Source organism: Octopus bimaculoides, chromosome 28 (assembly GCF_046866305.1).
Source record: "Octopus bimaculoides isolate indiv1 chromosome 28, ASM4686630v1, whole genome shotgun sequence".
Taxonomy (NCBI): Eukaryota; Metazoa; Mollusca; class Cephalopoda; order Octopoda; family Octopodidae; genus Octopus; species Octopus bimaculoides.
Genome location: NC_142955.1, coordinates 25,568,370 through 25,590,098, shown reverse-complemented (window position 1 = coordinate 25,590,098; position 21,729 = coordinate 25,568,370). Strand labels below are relative to the sequence as shown.

Here is a 21,729-nt window from a genome sequence, read left to right as displayed (position 1 = left end):
CCATGTCTAAATCATCACAGCTACCATTGCAATCTTATAGCCTGCTGTTTCTAGCGCGCGCGTATGTGTAAGAGAGAGAGACAGAGTGAAATGTACTCTAAAGTTGGTGAAAGGGGAGATAATCATGGGCTGGAGTCGGGTTGTTTATTCATTCCTATGACAATCTTATGACATGGACGGAACATTAAATGATGTAGCCCTAGATACACTGTGTTGGAATAAATGACGGGATGATCATAGTTGGAATATCTTTAATTGTAGGTCTGCTAGATTCTACATCATTTAATGTTCCGTCCATGTCATAAGATTGTCATAGGAATGAATAAACGACTAGACTCCAGCCCATAATTATCTCCCCTTTGACCAACTTTAGCGTATATCTCACTCTGTCTCTCTCTCTCTCTCACACACACACAGGGGGTTTCAAATTTTTTGATTTGCGGACCCCTTTATATTTCAGGCTTTACTCTTATAAACGCTTATGAAATTTATACATAAATATTTGCTTAAAATAACATATATTTTTACATTTATTGATTTAACAGTATTTAACAAACAGGTTTATTGTCAATTAAAAGATTTCGATTAAAAAACATGTATAAGATCAAATTGCCCATAAAAAGTATTTGCTGTCCACGGACCCCCTGTCTTGTCCTTGCGGACCACAGTTTGAAAATCGCTGTGCTAGATGAAGGTTACCTGATGAAGGCATTGATGGAACATTAAATAATGTAGTCCTAGATACACTGTATCAAAATAAATGACAGGGTGGCGATAGTTGGATGGCTTCTGAAGGTAGATCAGTTAGAACATGACTGACCATGGTTTAACCAATAAAAAGCACATGAAATTTTGTAGTCTTCAATACCCTAAGACTGAAAAAAAGACGGCCTTTTGGTCCAAAGGGAAGTTTTGTTTTTATTGTTAAAATTCATCCGAGTTTCCGTTAGGACGAACTTACAGATCGTATCCCGAATTTTGCCGTCAAACGTAACAATTCCTACGAGTGCTTCGTAACGCGAGGTTGCTTGGTCGCGCGCAAGTGTATACACACACACACACACACACACATACATTAGCGACAGAAGTGATACAAACAGGGAAACAGAACACAAAACACGAGTATAAACATATTTTTCATTATTATTGAGCAACGTTTGGTAAGTGTCAATATACGAAACTTTCGGACCTTGAATCACTCAGTAATTTCTGCTGATTTAATAATAAGATATGTACAGGCATACCTCAGTTTACGTCGGCAACTGGCTGGAAGACATTCGACTTAATTCGGAAAACTACGTTAAAAGAAAATTTATTGCTTTATATCTGTTTTACTAAATAGTGTGTACATATTTTCATATGTATTTCATTGGATTTTTTTTACTTCAGTATCGGCTTTTAGGTGTTTTTTTAAAAAATATTTATGTATTTAAAATATATTCGCTGAGACCGACGTAAAGTCGATAAAGACGTAACTCGAAACGGCGTTAGTTGTGATGTGTGTGTATGTGAAATTAACGTGCAAGTGGCTGAGCACTCCACAGACACATGTACCCTTAACGTAGTTCTCGGGGATATTCAGCGTGACACAGAGTGTGACAAGGCTGACCCTTTGAATTACAGGCACAACAGAAACAGGAAGAAAGAGTGAAAGAGTACAGCAGGGTTCGCCACCATCCCCTGCCGGAGCCTCGTGGAGCTTTAGGTGTTTTCACTCAATAAACACTCACAACGCCCGATCTGGGAATCGAAACCGCGAGTCCACTGTCCTAACCACAAGGCCATTGCGCCTCCATCTACATACATATATATATACACACACACACATATGAAGACATAAAATTAAAGCAGTAAATATAATGCTGTCTTTTGGTTGGTCGAAATAAAGTCAAATTTTATCCAATCAAATCACTCCGATTGACAAATAGCGGTTTATACAAACTTTCTACGGAGGACCGTCAAGATGTGGATTAATCACAGATCATCGACTTATTGATTGTCATCGAATTTACTGATTATATATCGGAGATAACATTTACAGAAACCAGTAAGTGTCTGTTTGATGATGTTATGAAATTGTGAATATTGTTTATTTTTCTATTGCCGCGCCATTTTTAGGATTTTTTTCAGCAATTAATTTAGTCGTTGTTTTTTTAGCCCTAGGCCGGACTTGATTGAGAACCCCGATGATCTGAGTATCAAAGTCTATATATGTATATATATATCCTTCAGGCATATTTTTTATCTAGGAGATTATATTATCTCATGTGTCTCTCGTAGGTTTGAGAGAGATGTGGCTGCTATTACTAGCAGTTCTGACGGCGGAATTTTAGTTTAATCACCCCCATATAAGCCCTTATAGCTTGTATGTTTTTATTCTTTTACTTGTTTCAGTCATTTGACTGCGGCCCTGGGACTTATTCTTTGGAAGCCTAGTACTTATTCTATCGGGTCTCTTTTGCCGAACCGCTACATTACGGGGACCTAAGCACACCACCATCGGTTGTCAAGCGATATTGGGGGGGACAAATACAGACACATACACACACACAAACACACATATACATATATATACGACGGGCTTCTTTCAGTTTCCGTCTACCAAATCCCCTCACAAGGCTTTGGTCGGCCCGAGGCTATAGTAGAAGACACGTGCCCAAGGTGCCACGGAGTGGGACTGAACCTAGAATCATGTGGTTCGCAAGCAAGCTACTTAACACACAGCCAATGGAAATTGTAGTTGTGGTCGATGCCAGTAACACCTGACTGGCTCCCCATGCCGGCGGCTCGTAAAAGGCACACCATCCAACCCATGCCAGCATGGAAAACGGACGTTAAACAATGATGATTCCCCACCTCTGTCTTTTGTCAACTATTTTATTATTATTTATTTTCATGTGGTTCCAGAAATGAGCGGAGACGCTTTTATGAACACCCTCCGCAATTTGCAGTATCCTAAAGCGGAGAAGCTGAGCGCTCAATTCTTTGATCGTCACTTTGCCAACCAAGAGGCAACTCGGTCGTTTATCACCTGGTTTTGCAAGACCCTTAATTCCAAGCATGTGGTGGCCCCTACAGAAATGCAAAGGTAAGCAAATGGATCCTAATAGAAACCTTTTTTATATATTACATTTATTTTTTGTTATTTTTCACTAGTTTCAGCCATGAGAATACGGCCATGCCTCGATTTTTTTTTGTTTTTTTTGTTAAGCCTGGTACTTATTCTATCAGTCTCTTTTGCTGAACTACTAAGTTACTGGTTATCAAGCAGTAGTGGGACACACACACACACACACATATATGATGTGCTTCTTTTAGTTTCCGCCCACCAAATCCACTCGCAAGGCTTTGGTCGGCCCGAGGCTATAGTAGAAGACACTTACCCAAGGTGCCATGCTGTGGAACTGAACCCAGAACTATTTGGTGAGGAAGCAAAATTCTTCCCACACAGCCACACCTGCACCTATATAGATATATATATTCTCTTCTTGTATTCTTTTACTTGTTTTTGTCATTTGACTGTGGCCATTCTGGAGCACCGCATTAAGTCAAGGAAATTGACCCTAGGACTTATTCTTTGGAAGCCTAGTACTTATTCTATCAGTCCTGGGGGTGATCGAGTTGGCTGAAGGCGGTGCTCCAGCATGGCCACAGTCAAATGACTGAAACAAGTAAAGGAATAAAGGGAAAAAAAAAGCAGCATGTTGTTGATTTCTCTACTCCGAGGTACTTAGCCTGTACTTCTGCCCCTGAAGACAGGTCAGCGCCTGTCGAACCCACGAAGCATTGGTCGGTTTGGGGCTATAGTAGAAGATACTTGCCCAAGGTGCTGTGGTGGGACAAGAACTGAAACCATGTCGTTGCAACACACTGCACCAAGCGAGTTAGTAAAAGACTACAAGGGAGATAACTCTGAACTTGTTTTGGTACACTGACTTATTACTATAGATGAGAAGGGAAAATTCTTCACCAACGCCATTGGACCATCTGTTAATCGTATTGACTTTTAGAAAAATGACCTTACCGAAATTGTGGAGCTCTGTCGGTTACGACAGGAGTTAGAATAAGAACAGCAATAAACGAAAAAAAAAAAAATTCCATCCTGAAATACAACAATATTTGTTTCAACACACAGATCCACATCAGAAATCTTGCAACACAAATTCATAAATGTAAAATTTTGTCATTATTAAGCTAGTAATTTAGAAGACACCTTAACATGAAATTTTGATCAAAGTTTTTAATTTAGATCGCTTTAACCCTTTTGTTACCATATTTCTGTTGAAATGTACTCTATTTTGTTTAAATTAATTTTGAAAATAATTAAGGATTTAAGAAAATAACTTTGTCATTATTAATCTAGTATTTAGAACATAAGATGAAATTCTTAAGGAAGTTTTTAATTTAAATCATTTTGTCTTTGAGATTCAGTTCCAAAACAGAATTAAATGTGAACAGTTTCAAATTTATATCATTATTAGAATTGAAAAATTTAAAAAGCTTATTAGGAACCAGTCTTTCCATGACAGTTGTTTGTTTTCATTATTATTTTTTTTTCTTTTATTAGGTTTGATCAACTGGTAGATTCTGGTGCCGAAATTCTTGAAGGGAGTAAATTGTCTGAAGCTTTAGTAGACATGAAAAAGAAAAAGGAACTTCTTGCATCAAAGGAAAAACTGCTGTGAGTATTCAAATTTCTATAAGACAACTGGGCTATCCTATGGCCATTTTTGTGCTAGAAAAGCTGATTTCTGCTAGTGTGTGTATATATATATATGTGTATGTGTGTGTGTGTATATATATATATATATACATACATACACACACATAGAGATGTGTCTGTATGGTAAGAAGCTTGCTTGCTTCCTAAGCACATGGTTCTGGGTTCAGTCCCACTGTGAGATGTCTTCGGCAAGTGTCTTCTATGGACTTGGGGCAAGCAAAGCTTTGTGAGTGATTTTGGTAGACGGACGGTAACTGGAAGAATCCCGTCGTATATACATACGTGTGTGTCTTTGTGTCAGCCTAACTCTGGTCTCTCTCTCTCTCTCTCTCTCTCTCTCTCTCTCTCTCTCTCTCTCTCTCTCTCTCTCCCTCTCTCTCTCTCTCTCTCTCTCTCTCTCTCTCTCTCTCAGTTATATATAAGCTTCATTTATGTTTTGTTTGATGTCTGAAATGTCTAAATTCAATTGGTCATTTTGTTTTGCAGTGATGAGGAATTGGAGATTTGTCTGAAGAGGAAGGACATGTTACTGCAGAGCAAGTCACCGATGGAGTAAGTATATCTGCTCGCATACATAAATCCATGCATGTATGCCCCCCCCCCCCCATACACGTACTATTTTATTTATTTATTTGCGTGAGAGGTGCAGACAGGGGGAGAGTGAGAACTGGGGGGACAAACACACACACACACACACACACATATATATATATACATATATACGACGGGCTTCTTTCAGTTTCCGTCTACCTAATCCACTCACAAGGCTTTGGTCGGCCAGAGGCTATAGTAGAAGACACTTTCCCAAGGTGCCATGCAGTGGGACTGAACCCGGAACCATGTGGTTGGTAAGCAAGCTACTTACCACACAGCCACTCCTGCGCCTATGTATATGTATTAAAGAAAATATCCAGTGAGTATACAAAACCTCCAAAGCCATTAGAACATTTGCTGCAAATAGTAGTGAAGAATTAGAATAAGATGTATAAATTCTTCGATGAAATTTGATGCGTTTTTTTTTTTTGTTTCTATTTCTGTTTCTAGGCATCAGAACTCTGTGATTAGAGCACGCATCACCAAAACTCATGTCTTGATTGAGAAGGCCCAGGATGACTACACCAAAGCTGAGCAGACCTGTTATGAAGATGCACATCTGGTATGTACATATATGTGTATGTGTATGTCTGTATCCCTGGACTGGCTTGTGCGGGTGGCACATAAAAGACACCATTTCGAGCGTGGCCGTTGCCAGTATCGCCTGACTGGCCTTCGTGCAGGTGACATGTAAAAGCACCCACTACACTCTCTGAGTGGTTGGCGTTAGGAAGGGCATCCAGCTGTAGAAACTCTGCCAAATTTAGATTGGAGCCTGGTGTTGCCATCCGGTTTCACCAGTCCTCAGTCAAATCGTCCAACCCATGCTAGCATGGAAAGCGGACATTAAACGATGAACGACAATATATATATATATATATATATATATATATGTATATATATATATATATGTATATTTACCTAAGGGGGTTGTGGGGAGGGGGCGACAGAGAAAAAGAAGGCTTCGAGAGGAAGGCAGTGAATTGGGGTATGTTATAAGTTTATTATATTATTCTTACAATATTGTATATAAATTATATAATATTGTATTGAATATCAAATGATTTATAGTATATATGAAATAGTATAATAGAAAATATTTATTTATACATAAAAATTGGAGTGGGAGTGCTGAGGTTATTTTGTGGCCATGAGGGGACTAAACCCTTTAAGTTTGTACCCCATTCATTCCTTTATATATTATTATGTTGATATTACAGATGAACAAATCTGTGCTACAACTGGTGAAGACTGTCCAGACAATCTCAGACCAGCTGCAGCCATCGAAAGACAGGAGCCAAGTCCACTACTTCTCTCATCTACAGTTAGGGGACTACTATGATGTCGAGGACAAGTTTTCTTCGGAAATAGACGGTTTCTTCAGGAAGCAGTTCATGCAGGTAGGTAGGCTGGTCTCGTTTATAATTACACCTTGTAACACAATTTTTGTCCTTGGGTAGCTACTGTTATTTCTTATTTGCTTACTCATAGAAAGTATGGAAACTGGCTAATATTTCCTTCGAACTGGCGGTGAGCTGGCAGAGACATTAGCATACCAAGTGAAATGCTTAGCGATATTTCGTCTGTCTTAACATTCTGAGTTCAAATTCCGCCAAGGTCGACTTTGCCTTTCATCCTTTCGGGGTCGATAAATTAAGTACCAGTTGCGCACTGGGGTCAATGTAATTGACTTAATCCCTTTGTCTGTCCTTGTTTGTCCCCTCTATGTTTAGCCCCTTGTGGGCAATAAAGAAATAAGAAACATTAGCACGCCGGGCGAAATGCTTAGCGGTATTTTGTCTGCCACTACATTCTGAGTTCATCCTTTCAGGGTCGATAAATTGAGTACCAGTTGCATACTGGGGTCGATCTAATCGACTGGCCCCCTCCCCCAAGTCGGTCTTGATCCAGCAGATTTGTGATCAAGTATGTTCCACCCATGACCATCCTGTTTTTTTTTAATTCAGGCATAGTGTACGTTGAACTACATTACATATGTGCCATTCCTTGTTGGTTAACCCCAGGTCAGAGCTGACCCAGCAGATCTGTGATCAAATGCATGCCAGCTGTGACCATTCAGTCTTTCGTTCAAGATAACTGTGTATCTAGGAGTCCATCATCTAATGTGTCTTTTCTTGTTGTTGTTGTTGTTGTTCTTTAGCCCTGAGTCAATCTTGCTCCAGCAGACATATGATCAAGTGTCTTCCTGTTGTGACCATCCCACTGTTTATATACACAGTGTATCTTGGACTACATTATTTAATGTAATCTCCCTACCTCTGTCCCTCTTTCCTGCCCTCCATTTCTTTCTTTCCCCCTGGCTCATAATAATAATCTAAATTTTGGCACAAGGCTAGCAATTTCGGGGAGTGGTTTAGTCGATTGCATTGACCTCAGTACATAACTGGTACTTATTTTATTGACCCCCAAAAGCCAAAGTTAACCATGGCAGAACTTGAACTCAGATCGTGAAAACAGATGAAATACCGCTTAGCATTTCGCCCAGCCTCATAATAATCTTTCTGCTGAAGGCACAAGGCCTGAAATTTGTTGGAAGGGGACTAGCTGGTTACATCAACCCCCAGTGTTTCACTGGTACTTAATTTATTGACCCCTGAAAGCATGAAAGGCAAAGTTGACCCTGGCAGAATTTGAACTCAGAACGTAGCGATGGGTGAAATACCATTATGCCCAGCTTGCTAACGAATCTGTCAGCTCAGCACCTTAATAATGATGATAATAATAATCCATTCTGGTATAGGCACAAGGCCTGAAATTTTGAGGGAGGGAACTCGTCAATTATAGCGACCCCCAAAAGGATGGAAGGCAAGGTCGACCTCAGTGGAATTTGAACTCAGAACATAGTGACAGGCAAAACACTGGTTAGCATTTCATCCAGTGTGCTAACGATTCTGACAGCTTGCTGCCCTCCCCCTCTGCCTCATAATGATGTAAACAGAGCTCTAATTATAATATTTTTTTCCCAAATGTCCCCTGTTGGCAGCAATTGGAGAAATTCAGCTTCCGCTCAGACAAGGACAACATCAAGAGCAAGTTCGATTTACTTGGGATCTCCAGACCGGAGATCTCCTTGGTCCGGGGACCATCGGAAGATATGTCCGACACAATCAACAAAGAAATCAGACGAATTTGCAACATGTAAGTTGGCTTCTTATCTTTTCTAAGCAACCTAAACACCATTATCATCACCATTAATATTATTTTAATGTCCGTTTTCCATGCTAACATGGGCTGGATAGTTTGACAGGAACTGGTAAGGCTGGGGGGGGGGACTGCACCAGGCTCCAACTGTCTGTTCTGGCAATGCTTCTATAGCTGGATGCCCTTCATAATGCCAACCACTTTACAGTGTGTATTGGGTGCTTTATACATGGCACCATCACCAGTTCTTTTCACGTGGCACCATCACCAGTGCTTTTTACGTGACACCAGCACTATAGCCTCAGGCTAACCAAAGTCTTGTGAGTGAATTTGGTAGGTGAAAACTGAAAGAAGCCTGTCACATATATATATATATATATATATATATATATATATATATATATATATATGACTGGCCTTCGTGCCGGTGGCACGTAAAAGTACCCACTACACTCTCGGAGTGGTTGGCGTTAGGAAGGGCATCCAGCTGTAGAAACTCTGCCAAATCAGATTGGAGCCTGGTGTAGCCATCTGGTTTACCAGTTCTCAGTCAAATCATCCAACTCATGCTAGCATGGAAAGTGGACGTTAAATGATGATGATGATATATATATATTTGTGTTTGTCCACGGGTGTTGGTGTGTTTACATTCCCGTAACTTAACAGTCCAGCACAATACTGAGGTTGATACATTCAACTAAAAATTCTCCAAGACAGTGCCCCAGCTTGACCGCAGCAGTCAAACGATTGAAACAAGTAAAAGATAAAAGTTGGTCTCAGACCTTGTTGACATTAACTTGTGGTTCGTTTATTATTCCTTCCTGTTTCTTTATTTGTTTCGTTAATTAGTTATCCAAACAGCGAGAAGTCGTTAATAACTGCCAAGATCAATCATGAGTACATGACAGCTTCTAAACGTGCTTTGGAGGTGAAGCTAACAGCGTTACGTGAGAGGAAGATCAACTGGATTTATCAAGCAAAGTGAGTTTCACTTTTATGTTCTCTGTGTTCTCTCCCAATCATTAGGTTTTTTTTCTTCTTCTTTTGCTATGATCTCGATGATATCATGCAAAACCATGTAATTCCTAGTAAATGTGTTCATTGCTTTTTCTTTCATTTTTCTGTAAAATATGAAACATCTGATGCTTCCAAAATTTGTTTACCAAATGTTGCATTTCAAAAGCTATAATTATTTAGCATTAACCCTTTAGTGTTCAGATTAATCTGTTAAATATCATACTTTTTTCACTCAAATTGTTTTGAATTAATCATACATTATCTTACAGCTTTGAAGTTTCGATGGTGAGATAGTTTATTCTTAGAATGTCATTGAAGGTTAGGTGTGAGGGGCTAGATATGGCCAGTTTGAATGTAAATCATGTAGAATATTTGGGCTGGATATGGCCGGCTTAAACACCAAAGGGTTAAATTTGACAGACATTGTTGTCAATGGGCAGTTTAGCTTAATGGTAGAGCATTCGGCCGGTATCTGACCCCCATAAACCGGCCTTCCCCATTGTAATATATAGGTCGTTAAACACACGTGGGTATGTATAAAAGATAAATACGTATCACATTCAACTGTATATTTTTGGGAGTGCAGTTGAATATCAGTTATGCGATGACGCTTGATCGCGTACATATTTAATCCTAACACTCGCAAATTTATAACTTGCACACTGAGAAAAATAGGTAAATATAATTTATTTTAAATTCAAAATGCGTCTGTGGTTAACCGAAGTCATGTGGATTCATCATTTCTCTTTTTACCGACATAAAAAAGTGTGCGGTTGTCTCAGAGATTTTTATGGTAGTTGAAAAGACATTAGCATCTATTTCTAATTCAGTATGTGGCAAGGCACTTAGCTGACCCCTGATTATAATTATGTATATAATTATAAAATATTTTGTATAATTTACCTAAAAAGGTTTTTTTTTAACATACTGACTACTTGGTAAAATTATTAATTATTAATTGCTTGGTTAATTAATTAATTAATTAATTAATTTTACCCTATATTATATATGTGGAGGTGCGTGGCTTAGTGGTTAGGGTGTCAGCACCATGATCGTAAGATTGTGGTTTCGATTCCTGGACCGGGCGACGCGTTGTGTTCTTGAGCAAAACACTTCATTTCACGTTGCTCCAGTCCACTCAGTTGGCAAAAATGAATAACGCTGCGATGGACTTGCGTCCTGTCCAGCTGGGGGACACATACGCCATTGAAACCGGGAAACCGGGGCCCATGAGCCTGGCTAGGCTTTAAAAGGGAGCATTTATTATTATTATTATTGTTCAGTAGTTTTATTTTTTATAACGTGCTTTCACTTCACTACCGAGCGCAGCTCTGTGCGCCTTGGGTATGTGCTGTGGTTTGTTGTGGTGCTCTTATGTTTACTGTATTGAAAGTGTTTTGCGTAGGATGTGTGCAGTGCCCAGTAGTGCAATTTTCTGTATGTCATATATATTTGTAAGTCCTGGTGTTTTTGTTATGTATTTGTCTGAATATTTTTTTATTATACCTAAGGTGCCTACTATGATAGGAATTGTTTCTGTTTTTAGATTCCACATTCGAGTTATCTCTATTTCCAGGTCTTTGTATTTTGAAAGTTTTTCCATTTCTTTTCGAGAAACGTTGTCATATTATTATTATTATATTATATATATATAATATGTATGTATATATTATATAGCTAGATAGATACTCATAAATTCATACTATATTTTAGACTAAAAGAAGATGCCAAGAAACTGCGGTCCAGTTCCGGTATGGTTAATCTGTTTAAGAATGATCTTCTGCCCATCATCCAACAGAACAGATTACGTCAAGAGAACAAGATTTTGGATTGTTATTATGACCTGAAGTTGGCTCGGAAGGAACACTATCTGGACCAGCTGAACCAGGTGGGTATGGGGTTTTTTTTTTTTTTTTTTTGCTAGGTAATTATCATCATCACCATCGATCATCGTTTAAAATCTGCTTTCCATGCTGGCATGGGTTGGACTGTTTGACAAGAGCTGGCAAGCCAGAGGGCTGCACCTGGCTCCAGTTGTCTGCTTTGGTGTACTTTCTATAGCCGGGTGCTCTTCCTGTCCCCAACCACTTTACAGAGTGTACTGCATGCTTTTTACCTGGCACCATCACCAGTGCCTTTTATGCAGCACTATCGCCAATGTTTTTTTTTTTTTATGTAGAACTATCGCTGGTGTTTTTTTATGCTGTAAAACACCAGCTTAATAATGGCAGTTATTTTATTAAATTCTTATTTTCAAAATTAATTGAAACAAACGACAAGTATTTCAACAAAGGAGTGGCTGTGTGGTAAGTAGCTTTCTTACCAACCACATGGTCCCGGGTTCAGTCCCACTGCGTGGCACCTTGGGCAAGTGTCTTCTACTATAGCCTCAGGCCGACCAAAGCCTTGTGAGTGGATTTGGTAGACGGAAACTGAAAGAAGCCCGTCGTATATATGTATATATATATATATATATATATATATATATATATATATATATATATATATATACATATATATATATGTGCTTGTGTGTGTTTGTGTGTCTGTCTTTGTCTCCCCAACATCGTTTGACAACTGATGCTGGTGTGTTTACGTCCCCGTAACTTAGCGGTTCGGCAATAGGGTCCGATAGAATACGTACTAGGCTTCTAAAGAATAAGTCCTGGGGTCGATTTGCTTGACTAAAGGCGGTGCTCCAGCATGGCCACAGTCAAAAAGACTGAAACAAGTAAACGAGTAAAGAGTAAGGAAAATTAATAATGACAAAGTTATTTGATTAAATTTTTCTTAATTATTTTCAAAACTGGTTGAAACAAATGCAGTGTATTTCAACAGAAATATGGCTAGAAAAAGGTTTACTCTTTTACTTGTTTCAGTCATTTGACTGCGGCCATGCTGGAGCACCACCTTTAGTCGAGCAAATCGACTCCAGGACTTATTCTTTGTAAGCTTAGTACTTATTCTATCGATCTCTTTTGCCAAACCGCTAAGTTACGGGTACGTAAACACACCAACATCGGTTGTCAAGTGATGGTGGAGGGACAAACACACACACACACACACACACACACACACACACACACACACACACACACACACACATATATACATATATATATATATCATCATCATCATCATCGTTTAACGTCCGCTTTCTATGCTAGCATGGGTTGGACGATTTGACTGACGACTGGTGAAACCGGATGGCAACACCAGGCTCCAATCTAATTGGAGCCTGGTGTTGCCATCCGGTTTCACCAGTCCTCAGTCAAATCGTCCAACCCATGCTAGCATATATATATATATATATATATATATATATATACGACGGGCTTCTTTTAGTTTTCGTCTACCAAATCCACTCACAAGGCTTTGGTCGACACGAGGCTATAGTAGAAGACACTTGCCCAAGGTGCCACGCAGTAGGACTGAACCTGGAGCCATGTGGTTCGTTAGCAAGCTACTTACCACACACATATACACACAAACACACACACACGTATATATATATATATATATATATGTATATATATATATGGGCTTCTTTCAGTTTCCGTCTACCAAATCTACTCACAAGGCTTTGGTCGGCCCGAGGCTATAGTAGAAGACACTTGCCCAAAGTGCCACGCAGTGGAACTGAACCCCGAACCATGCGGCTGGTAAGTAAGCTACTTACCACACGGCCGCTCATTTATTTATTTATTTATTTTTTTTTTTTCTGTTATTATGACCAATCTCTAAAGTCAGGAATACTGTATTTTCTTTGTTTCTTTTATTTTAAAATTTCTTCAGGTGCTGGAACAGGTCTTGTTGCAGAAAGCCCGATATGAGTTCGTCTCGACTTGCTGCCAAGTTGAAAATGGAAACCAACTCAACATGCACCATTTGCTAACTTCGGTCTACATGGCGCTGTCCATGATGAAAAGCCAGAGCAAGTCTAGGCAGGTAATTTGAATGGCGTTACTTACTCTTTTACTCTTTTACTTTTGTTTCAGTCATTTGACTGCGGCCATGCTGGAGCACTGCCTTTATTCGAGCAAATTGACCCCAGGACTTATTCTTTGTAAGTCTAGTACTTATTCTATCGCTCTTTTTGCCGAACCGCTAAGTTACGGGGACGTAAACACACCAGCATCGGTTGTCAAACGATGTTGGGGGAGGGGACAAACATATACACACGCATATATATATATGTTCCTGTTCTAAGCACAGGAACACAAACACACCAACATCGGTTATCGAGGGGGGGGGGGCAAACATAGATACAAAGACGCACACACACACAGATATGCAACAGGCTTCTTTCAGTTTCCATCAACCAAATCCACTCACAAGGCTTTGGTCAGCCTGAGGCTATAGTAAAAGACATTTGCCCAGATGGTTCCGGGTTCAGTCCCACTGCGTGGTACCTTGGGCAAATGTCTTTTACTATAGCCTCAGGCTGACCAAAGCCTCGTGAGTGAATTTGGTTGATGGAAACTGAAAGAAGCCTGTTTCATATGTGTGTGTGTGTGTGTCTTTGTATCTATGTTTGCCCCCCCCCCCCCTCACTGCTTGATAACTGGTGTTGGTGTGTTTGTGTTCCTGTAACTTAGCGGTTTGGCAAAAATGACTGATAGAATAAGTTCTATACTTAAAAAGAAAATAAGTCTTGGGGTCAATTTGTTTGACTGAACTCTTCAAGGTGGTGCTCCAGCATGGCCGCTGTCAACTGACTGACACAAGTAAAGAAGAAAGATAAGAGATACATGCGCGCACACACACACACATACATAGAGTTCATGTTTTGTTGAGTGTTTTTTTTTTTTGTTTTTTTTTTCTGTTTTCTTTTGTAGGCTCTCCTAGACAACTACACCCCGGCAAATGTAGAAGCCAAGAATGCATTGTCTTACAAGAACAAATTCTTGAAAACCTTGAAAACCATTCTCACCAGCCGTAAGTTCATCTGATGTCTTGGGAGCAAGCGGGAGTGTATCAATGGCAGCGGGGGGGGGGGAGTCTTGTTTGTTCATTCCTCGTCTTCCCCTATTTACTTTGTTTTATTTTCCTTCTCATCAAATCTGTTAATGTTATCATCATCTACATTATTACCATTTAACCCTCTCGTTACCAACCCGGTTGAAACCGGTTCTGGCTCTGAGTACACAAATGTCTTGTTTTCATAATGTTTTGAATTAAAATCTTCCACCAAACCTTAGTCACAATTTATGTTCCTAACACTAGTTTAAAGATAACGAAGTTATTTTACTAAATTCTTTGTTATATTTAAAACTAATTGAAAGAAACACAAGGCATCTCAACAGAAATAGGGTAACAAGAGGGTTAAAATATACAATAGAGAAACAATTCTTAACCCTTTTTGGTACCAAACCGGCTCTGGCTCTGAGTACAAATGTCTTGTTTTCATAAGTTTTGAATTAAAATCTTCCACCAAACCTTAGTCACAATTTATGTTCCTAACACTAGTTTAATGATAACGAAGTTATTTTACTAAATTCTTTGTTGTATTTAAAAATAATTGAAAGAAACACAAGGCATCTCAACAGAAATATGGTAACAAGAGGGTTAAAATATACAATAGAGAAACAATTCTTAACCCTTTTTGGTACCAACCCGGCTGAAACCGGCTCTGGCTCTGAGTACAAATGTCTTGTTTTCATAAGTTTTGAATTAAAATCTTCCACCAAACCTTAGTCACAATTTATGTTCCTAACACTAGTTTAAAGATAACAAAGTTATTTTATTAAATTCTTTGTTATATTTAAAATTAATTGAAAGAAACACAGAGCATCTCAACAGAAATATTGTAACAAAAGGGTTAAGAAGAAAAATAATCAGCAGAAAACATGAGAGAGTGAGACCTCGATGTGGTCACTCTATATACTAGAAATAACAGCCTCAATTTTCTTTAATCCACACCCTTCCAACTGCTTCTAATGTGCACTCTGTCTCACTATATATATATATATATATATATATATATATGTATATGTGTGTATATATATAATACAAAAAATATATATGCATGTATACACACATATGTATATACTTTCATCTACATGTGTATATAGATGCATATCAGGGTACAGGACGTTAGAACAATGTACTACAGACAACGGAACGAACACATAGGAAAACAGAAAGCAACTTGGAATTATTCATCAGCTGCCTCTATTCTAACTCTACGTTTCGAAGATATATATATATATATATATATATATATATATATATATATATATATATAAAATATACAAGAATACACAAGAATAAGGGCAGGGAATAGTCAATTAATAATAGAATTAATAATTAACAATTTTGCCAAGTAGTTCAGTATGAAAAAACCTTTATCGGTAAAACCATTTATCTACATAAATATACAGGGATTAGCATTGAGTTGCTTCTCCAACATACTGAAAATTTAGAAATAGCAGTCAAAGAACTACTGATTCTAAACTACAAATTTTTCTCTAAATGGATGGCGATATTTATGGCACACATAGAACAAAAAACCGGAGGGGAAAGCATAAACAAAACAAGTCTTTAGTTAATCGGATACGATCGTTTCATGGTTAAGAGAATGAAAAATCCCTATTCCAATCCTCAGTCCGATATTCTGATAGATTTGAAAGTGTCTCTAAAAAAATTCACGGTAATTTTTGGCCATGCGACACCAAAAATCAACGATAAGAAAGGCACTTACGAATTCATCGGCTAGTGAGTTCAGGCATCCCATCTCAAAGAAATCTATTCCATGTGCGTCACAAATAGTCCCTTTGAGATGGGATGCCTGAACTCACTAGCCGATGAATTCGTAAGTGCCTTTCTTATCGTTGATTTTTGGTGTCGCATGGCCAAAAATTACCGTGAATTTTTTTAGAGACACTTTCAAATTTATCAGAATATTGGACTGAAGATTTGGAATAGAGAAATTTTCATTCTCTTAACCATGAAACGATCGTATCCGATTAACTAAAGACTTGTTTTGTTTATGCTTTTCCCTCCGGTTTTTTGTTCTATGTGTGCCATAAATATCGCCATCCGTTTAGAGAAAAATTTGTAGTTTAGAATCAGTAGTTCTTTGACTGCTATTTCTAAATTTTCAGTATGTTGGAGAAGCAACTCAATGCTAATCCCTGTATATTTATGATTATATATATGTATATATATATATCCCTATGTGTCTCGTTTCAGCTACAATTTGTGATGACACTGATAACACTGCAGATCTGCTGTACATTGACAATGCAAGGATGAAAGGTGTTGCTGAGTCGCTGCACACCACTGCGAATCAGGTAATCAACGACTTGCAGAAGCTGGAGCAGCAGCGTGAAATGAAGCTGCAGAAGATGTGAGTATCTGCTTGTGGTGTGGAGTGTCTATATATCTCACACCACTTTCATGTGTGTAAATATGGATGTGTGTTTGTGTGTGTGTTAGTGTACGCATGTATGAATCTGTGTATGTGTGTAGAATTGGCAAGTGAGCAGAGGCATGTGTTTATCTGGTCCCTATCATTGTGTTGGTGTGGAGATACGTGGCTAAGTGATTAGGGGGTTTTGGACTCCTGATCATAAGACTGTGGTTTCAGTTCCTGGACCGGGCGATGCATTGTGTTCTTGAGCAACACACTTCATTTCTCGTTGCTCCAGTCCACTCAGCTGGCAAACATGAGTAATCCTGTGGTGGACTAGCACCCCATCCAGGTGGGGAATATGCACACAGCATGCCCTATGAGTCTATATGACTCGAGAAGAATCTTAACCTTTTATCATTGTGTTGAGGGCAATAAACTGTGTTTGCGAAGACCTGTTGAGTCAAGTGAAGTCGTTGCTGTGATCAATGCCTGTACCGCCTGACAGGCACCTGTGCTCGTGGCATGTAAAAAACACCATTCGTTGCCAGTGCTGCCTGACTGGCTTCTGTGCTGGTGGCACGTAAAAAGCACCCACTACACTCTCGGAGTGGTTGGCGTTAGGAAGGGCATCCAGCTGTAGAAACCTTGCCAGATCAGATTGGAGCCTGGTGCAGCCTTCTGGTTTGCCAGTCCTCAGTCAAGCTGTCCAACTCATGCCAGCATGGAAAGCGGACGTTAAACGATGATGATGATGTGTTTTAAAATAGTCATGCATCTATCTGATAGCTTTGAGATTTTGTAAGATGTGTGTGATAGGCTGGATCTGGCCAGTTCAAGCATAAAACCTGTTGGATATTTAGGCCTAATGTGGCCAGTTTAAATGCTAAAGGCTTAATCAACGCTGTCTGTTTGTCCAGGAATACCGTTATTCAGAAGGGAATCCATCGACTTTACCATGAATCCCAGCACCAAGCGATCCCTAATACTGTACTAGTGACACCAATAGATGTTGATGAGACCCTTTCAAAACTGAAGGACAATTTGGCTGTCCTGTATAAGGATCTGGAAGCCATTGCTCTTGAATTTAAAAACAAAAAGGTAACTCTTTGTTTATTTCTTCTATTTATTTATTTAATGTTATTAACCGCATCATCATGATAGCCAACATCATTATTATTATTATCTTCGTTAACCCTTTCGTTACCATATTTATTTTGCTCACCGGAGTCGATATGATCAACTAGTCCCCTCCCCACAAATTTCAGGCCCAGTGGACATGGGACAATGTAATGACACCCGATGCAATGTGCAAGGCAAAAGAGCCTCTATTTATTTCATCTTGCCAGTGTCGGTGCCGTGTAAAAATCATCCGGCCCACACTGTAAAGTGGCTGGTGTTTGGAAGGGCAATCAGCTGTAAAATCCATGCCAAACTAGACCTTACCAGTGCTGGTGTCATGTGAAAAGCACCCAGTCTACTCTGCAAAGTGGTTGGCATTAGGAAGGGCATTCAATATAAAAATCATGCCAAAACAGACAGTAGAGCTTGGTGCAGCCCTCCTGCTTAGCAGCTCCTGTTAAACCATCCAGCATGGAAGACAATCATTAAGAAGTGATGATGTTTTGTGTATGTGTATATATATATATATATATATATATACATATATATATATCATCATCATCATCGTTTAACGTCCGCTTTCCATGCTAGCATGGGTTGGACGATTTGACTGAGGACTGGTGAAACCGGATGGCAACACCAGGCTCCTACAAAAATGGGACAAGAACGCAAAACATCCAGACAGACGATACAAAGAAAACAAGGACGGGTCATTTGGAGATTTCTTTCCTCAGTCGAGTTCCAGATTATCTTTGCAATTTCGGCTGGTTTCTGGAACTTGACTGAGGAAAGAAAACTCTGATTGACCCATCCTTGTTTTCTTTGTGTTGTCTGTCTGGATGTTTTGCATTCTTGTCCTATTTTTGTATTTTTTTTATATATAAAATTACAGCAGCATACATACACTTTGGTCTCTTTTATATATATATATATATATATATATATATACATATGTATATATACATATATATATACACACAAGTATGTGTATAGAACATGACTTCTATTATTATTATTATGTTTTCCAGGTCCGTTGCAAAGCAGATCCATTTCTGGAACTGGAGAGGGAGCTGTTTGTGTATTTCCACACAAACCCGACCAAACTGGAGCAATGTGTCAAGACAGTGGAATCACGAGTGGAGGCCAAAAAGATTGCCCAGTAAAAAGTTTGACCTTTGACCTCTGCGTGCATTGGCATAGCAGGGGATCACGTAAGGTCAGACGAAGATGTTGAATCAAATCAGATTTCAAGGAATCGTCTTTTCAGTGTCTTATATATGTGTGTGTATATGTGTACATGTTTGTATGTGTATATGTATGAGTGTGTGCATGTACTTATACATATGTACGTGTATGTTTATGTATATACGAGTATGTATGTGTACATACATGTGAAGGTGTGTGTGTACATGTGTGTTTGAGTATGTATACACATCTTTATGCATATATATATATATGTATTAGCATTCATGTAATTAATTAAATACCCCTCCCCTCAAAATTGTTGGCCTTGTGCCTAAATTAAAAACAGTTTTTAAAAATAGGTGATGATTTGGCAGAAGGGTTAGGTGCGTAGCTTAGTGGTTAGGGTGTTGGACTCATGATTATAAGATTGTGGTTTCGATTCCTGGACCAGGCGATGTGTTGTGTTCTTGAGCAAAACACTTCATTTCACGTTGCTCCAGTCCACTCAGCTGGCAAAAATGAGTAACCCTGCGACAGACCGGCGTCCCATCCATGTGGGGAAATATGTATGTTATCAAAACTGGGAAACCGGCCCCTATGAGTCAGCATGACTGGAGAAGCTAACTTTACCTTTTTGTTTTTTTTTTTTAATCATTAAAAGAAAAATGCCTTGTGGTATTTTATTTCTTCTGGCTCCTTACATTCTGAATTCAAATCACATCAGGGTTAAATTTGCCCCTCACCCTTTCAAAGGGCATAAAATAAAATACTAGTCAAGTGCACCTCTTTTATTAGAATTAGCTGGTCCTTGGCCTCAGTTCAAACAAGCTGATAGAATCAACAGAATATCAGAAAATTGCTTAGCAGTATTTATCCTGGCCCTTTACATTCTCAATTCAAGCCCTGTTGAAGTTGTCTTTGCCTGTCATTCTTTAAGGGTCGATAAAGTAAGCAACCAGATGGTTAGTGGCGGGGGTCAATGTAATTGACCAAATACCACCTTTTAAAATTATTGTCCGTTGCTCCAAAATTTGAAACAATTATTAAACAAGCGAGGAGAATTGTTAGAGCATACGTGAAATTGCTGTGTGACATTTTTTTTTTATTTTTCCCCCCTGCTCTTCACATTCTTAGTTTGAAATCCAGCCATGGCCTACCTTGCCTTTGATCTTTTTCGAGGTTGATTGAAATCATCGACTGGTTTCTTTCCACAAAATTTGCTTGCTCGTGTTCAAATGAGAAGCTATTATTATTATTATTATTATTAGTGAAGGCACATGGCTCGGTGATTAGAATGTTGGACTGACCAATCATGAGGTAGTGAGTTTGATTCCTAGTCCAGGCTGTGTGCTGTGTTCTTGAGCAAGATACTTTATTTCACGTTGCTCCAGTTCACTCAGCTGTAGAAATGAGTTGCGATATCACTGGTGCCAAGCTGTATCGGCCCCTTTGCCTTTCCCTTGGGTAATATATTGGCATGGAGAGAGGAGGCCGGTATGCTTGGGTGTCTGCTGGTCTTCCATAAACCACCTTGCCCAGACTTGTGCCTGGGAGCGTAACTTTCTAGGTGCAATCCTATGGTCAGTCATAACTGATTGGTGTCTTATTATAATTTGGCAGTGAGCTGGGAGAATCGCTACCACGTCAAGCAAAATGCTTAGCGGTATTTCGTCCATCTTTACATTCTGCCGAGGTCAACTTTGACTTCCATCCTTTCGGGGTCAATGGAATAAGTACCAGTGAAACACCGGGGTTGATTTATTCAACTACTCCCCTCTCCCAAAATTGCAGGCCTTGTGCCTTCACCAAAAAGGATTATTATTATTATTATTATTATTTAGGCAGCGAGCTGGCAGAATCCTTAGCACTCTAGGCATAATGCTTAGTGCCATTTTGTCCGTTTTCATGTTCTGAGTTCAAATTCCACTAAGGTCAACTTTGCCTCTTGTCCCTTCGGGGTTGATAACTTAAGTGTCAGTAAAACATTGGGGGGACGATGTAATCGACTAGTCCCCTCCCCCAAATTTTCAAGCCTTCTACATGTAGTAGAAAGGATTATTATTATTATTATTTCATTTGGTCCTTTGTTTTTTTCTTTTTTTGCTTAATTTTGTTATTGTATTTATATATTTTTCAATAAATTAAGCTTTTATTTATGTCAGTGTTTCTTGACCATTTTTGTTTTGTTTGTTTTTTTACCAACAGACCCCTGTAGTCCTTATTTTTTTTTGCTCAAATGGATCCTCGTAGCGATTTGATGTTTAAAAAATCGTATTGTTTTTATCGTTCGGATTACACTAAACTCTGCTTGCGAAGACCTGTTGGGGCAAGCGAAATCGAAATCATAATTGAACCAAATTCGGGGCATTGATCAGGATTGAACCCGAGACAATGTGATTGCAAAGCAAGCTTTTTAACCACACAGCCATGTCTGAGCCCATTTCATTTTATTGACCCTGGAAGGGTGAAAGGTAAAGTTGACGTTGGATGGATTTGAATCCAGGATGTAAAGAACAGTAGCTAAACGCTGAAAGGGAATTTGTTTTATGCTTGACTGGTTCTGCCAATCTAT

At 39.0% G+C, this 21,729-nt stretch overlaps 1 protein-coding gene across 1 annotated transcript; it reads left to right on the top strand.

Moving 5' to 3' along the window:
• The first annotated feature begins 1,933 nt into the window (after nucleotides 1-1,933).
• LOC106876582 (HAUS augmin-like complex subunit 3) lies at nucleotides 1,934-21,313 on the top strand. The gene is made up of 14 exons (XM_089344713.1): nucleotides 1,934-2,047; nucleotides 2,908-3,088; nucleotides 4,568-4,681; nucleotides 5,210-5,275; nucleotides 5,768-5,879; nucleotides 6,538-6,717; nucleotides 8,322-8,476; nucleotides 9,329-9,460; nucleotides 11,210-11,384; nucleotides 13,292-13,444; nucleotides 14,335-14,434; nucleotides 16,691-16,847; nucleotides 17,771-17,951; nucleotides 19,001-21,313. Exons 2-14 carry the CDS (start codon nucleotides 2,910-2,912, stop codon nucleotides 19,133-19,135), a joined length of 1,839 nt encoding a protein of 612 aa, XP_089200839.1. The 5' UTR covers nucleotides 1,934-2,047; nucleotides 2,908-2,909; the 3' UTR covers nucleotides 19,136-21,313.
• The last annotated feature ends 416 nt before the right edge of the window (nucleotides 21,314-21,729 follow it).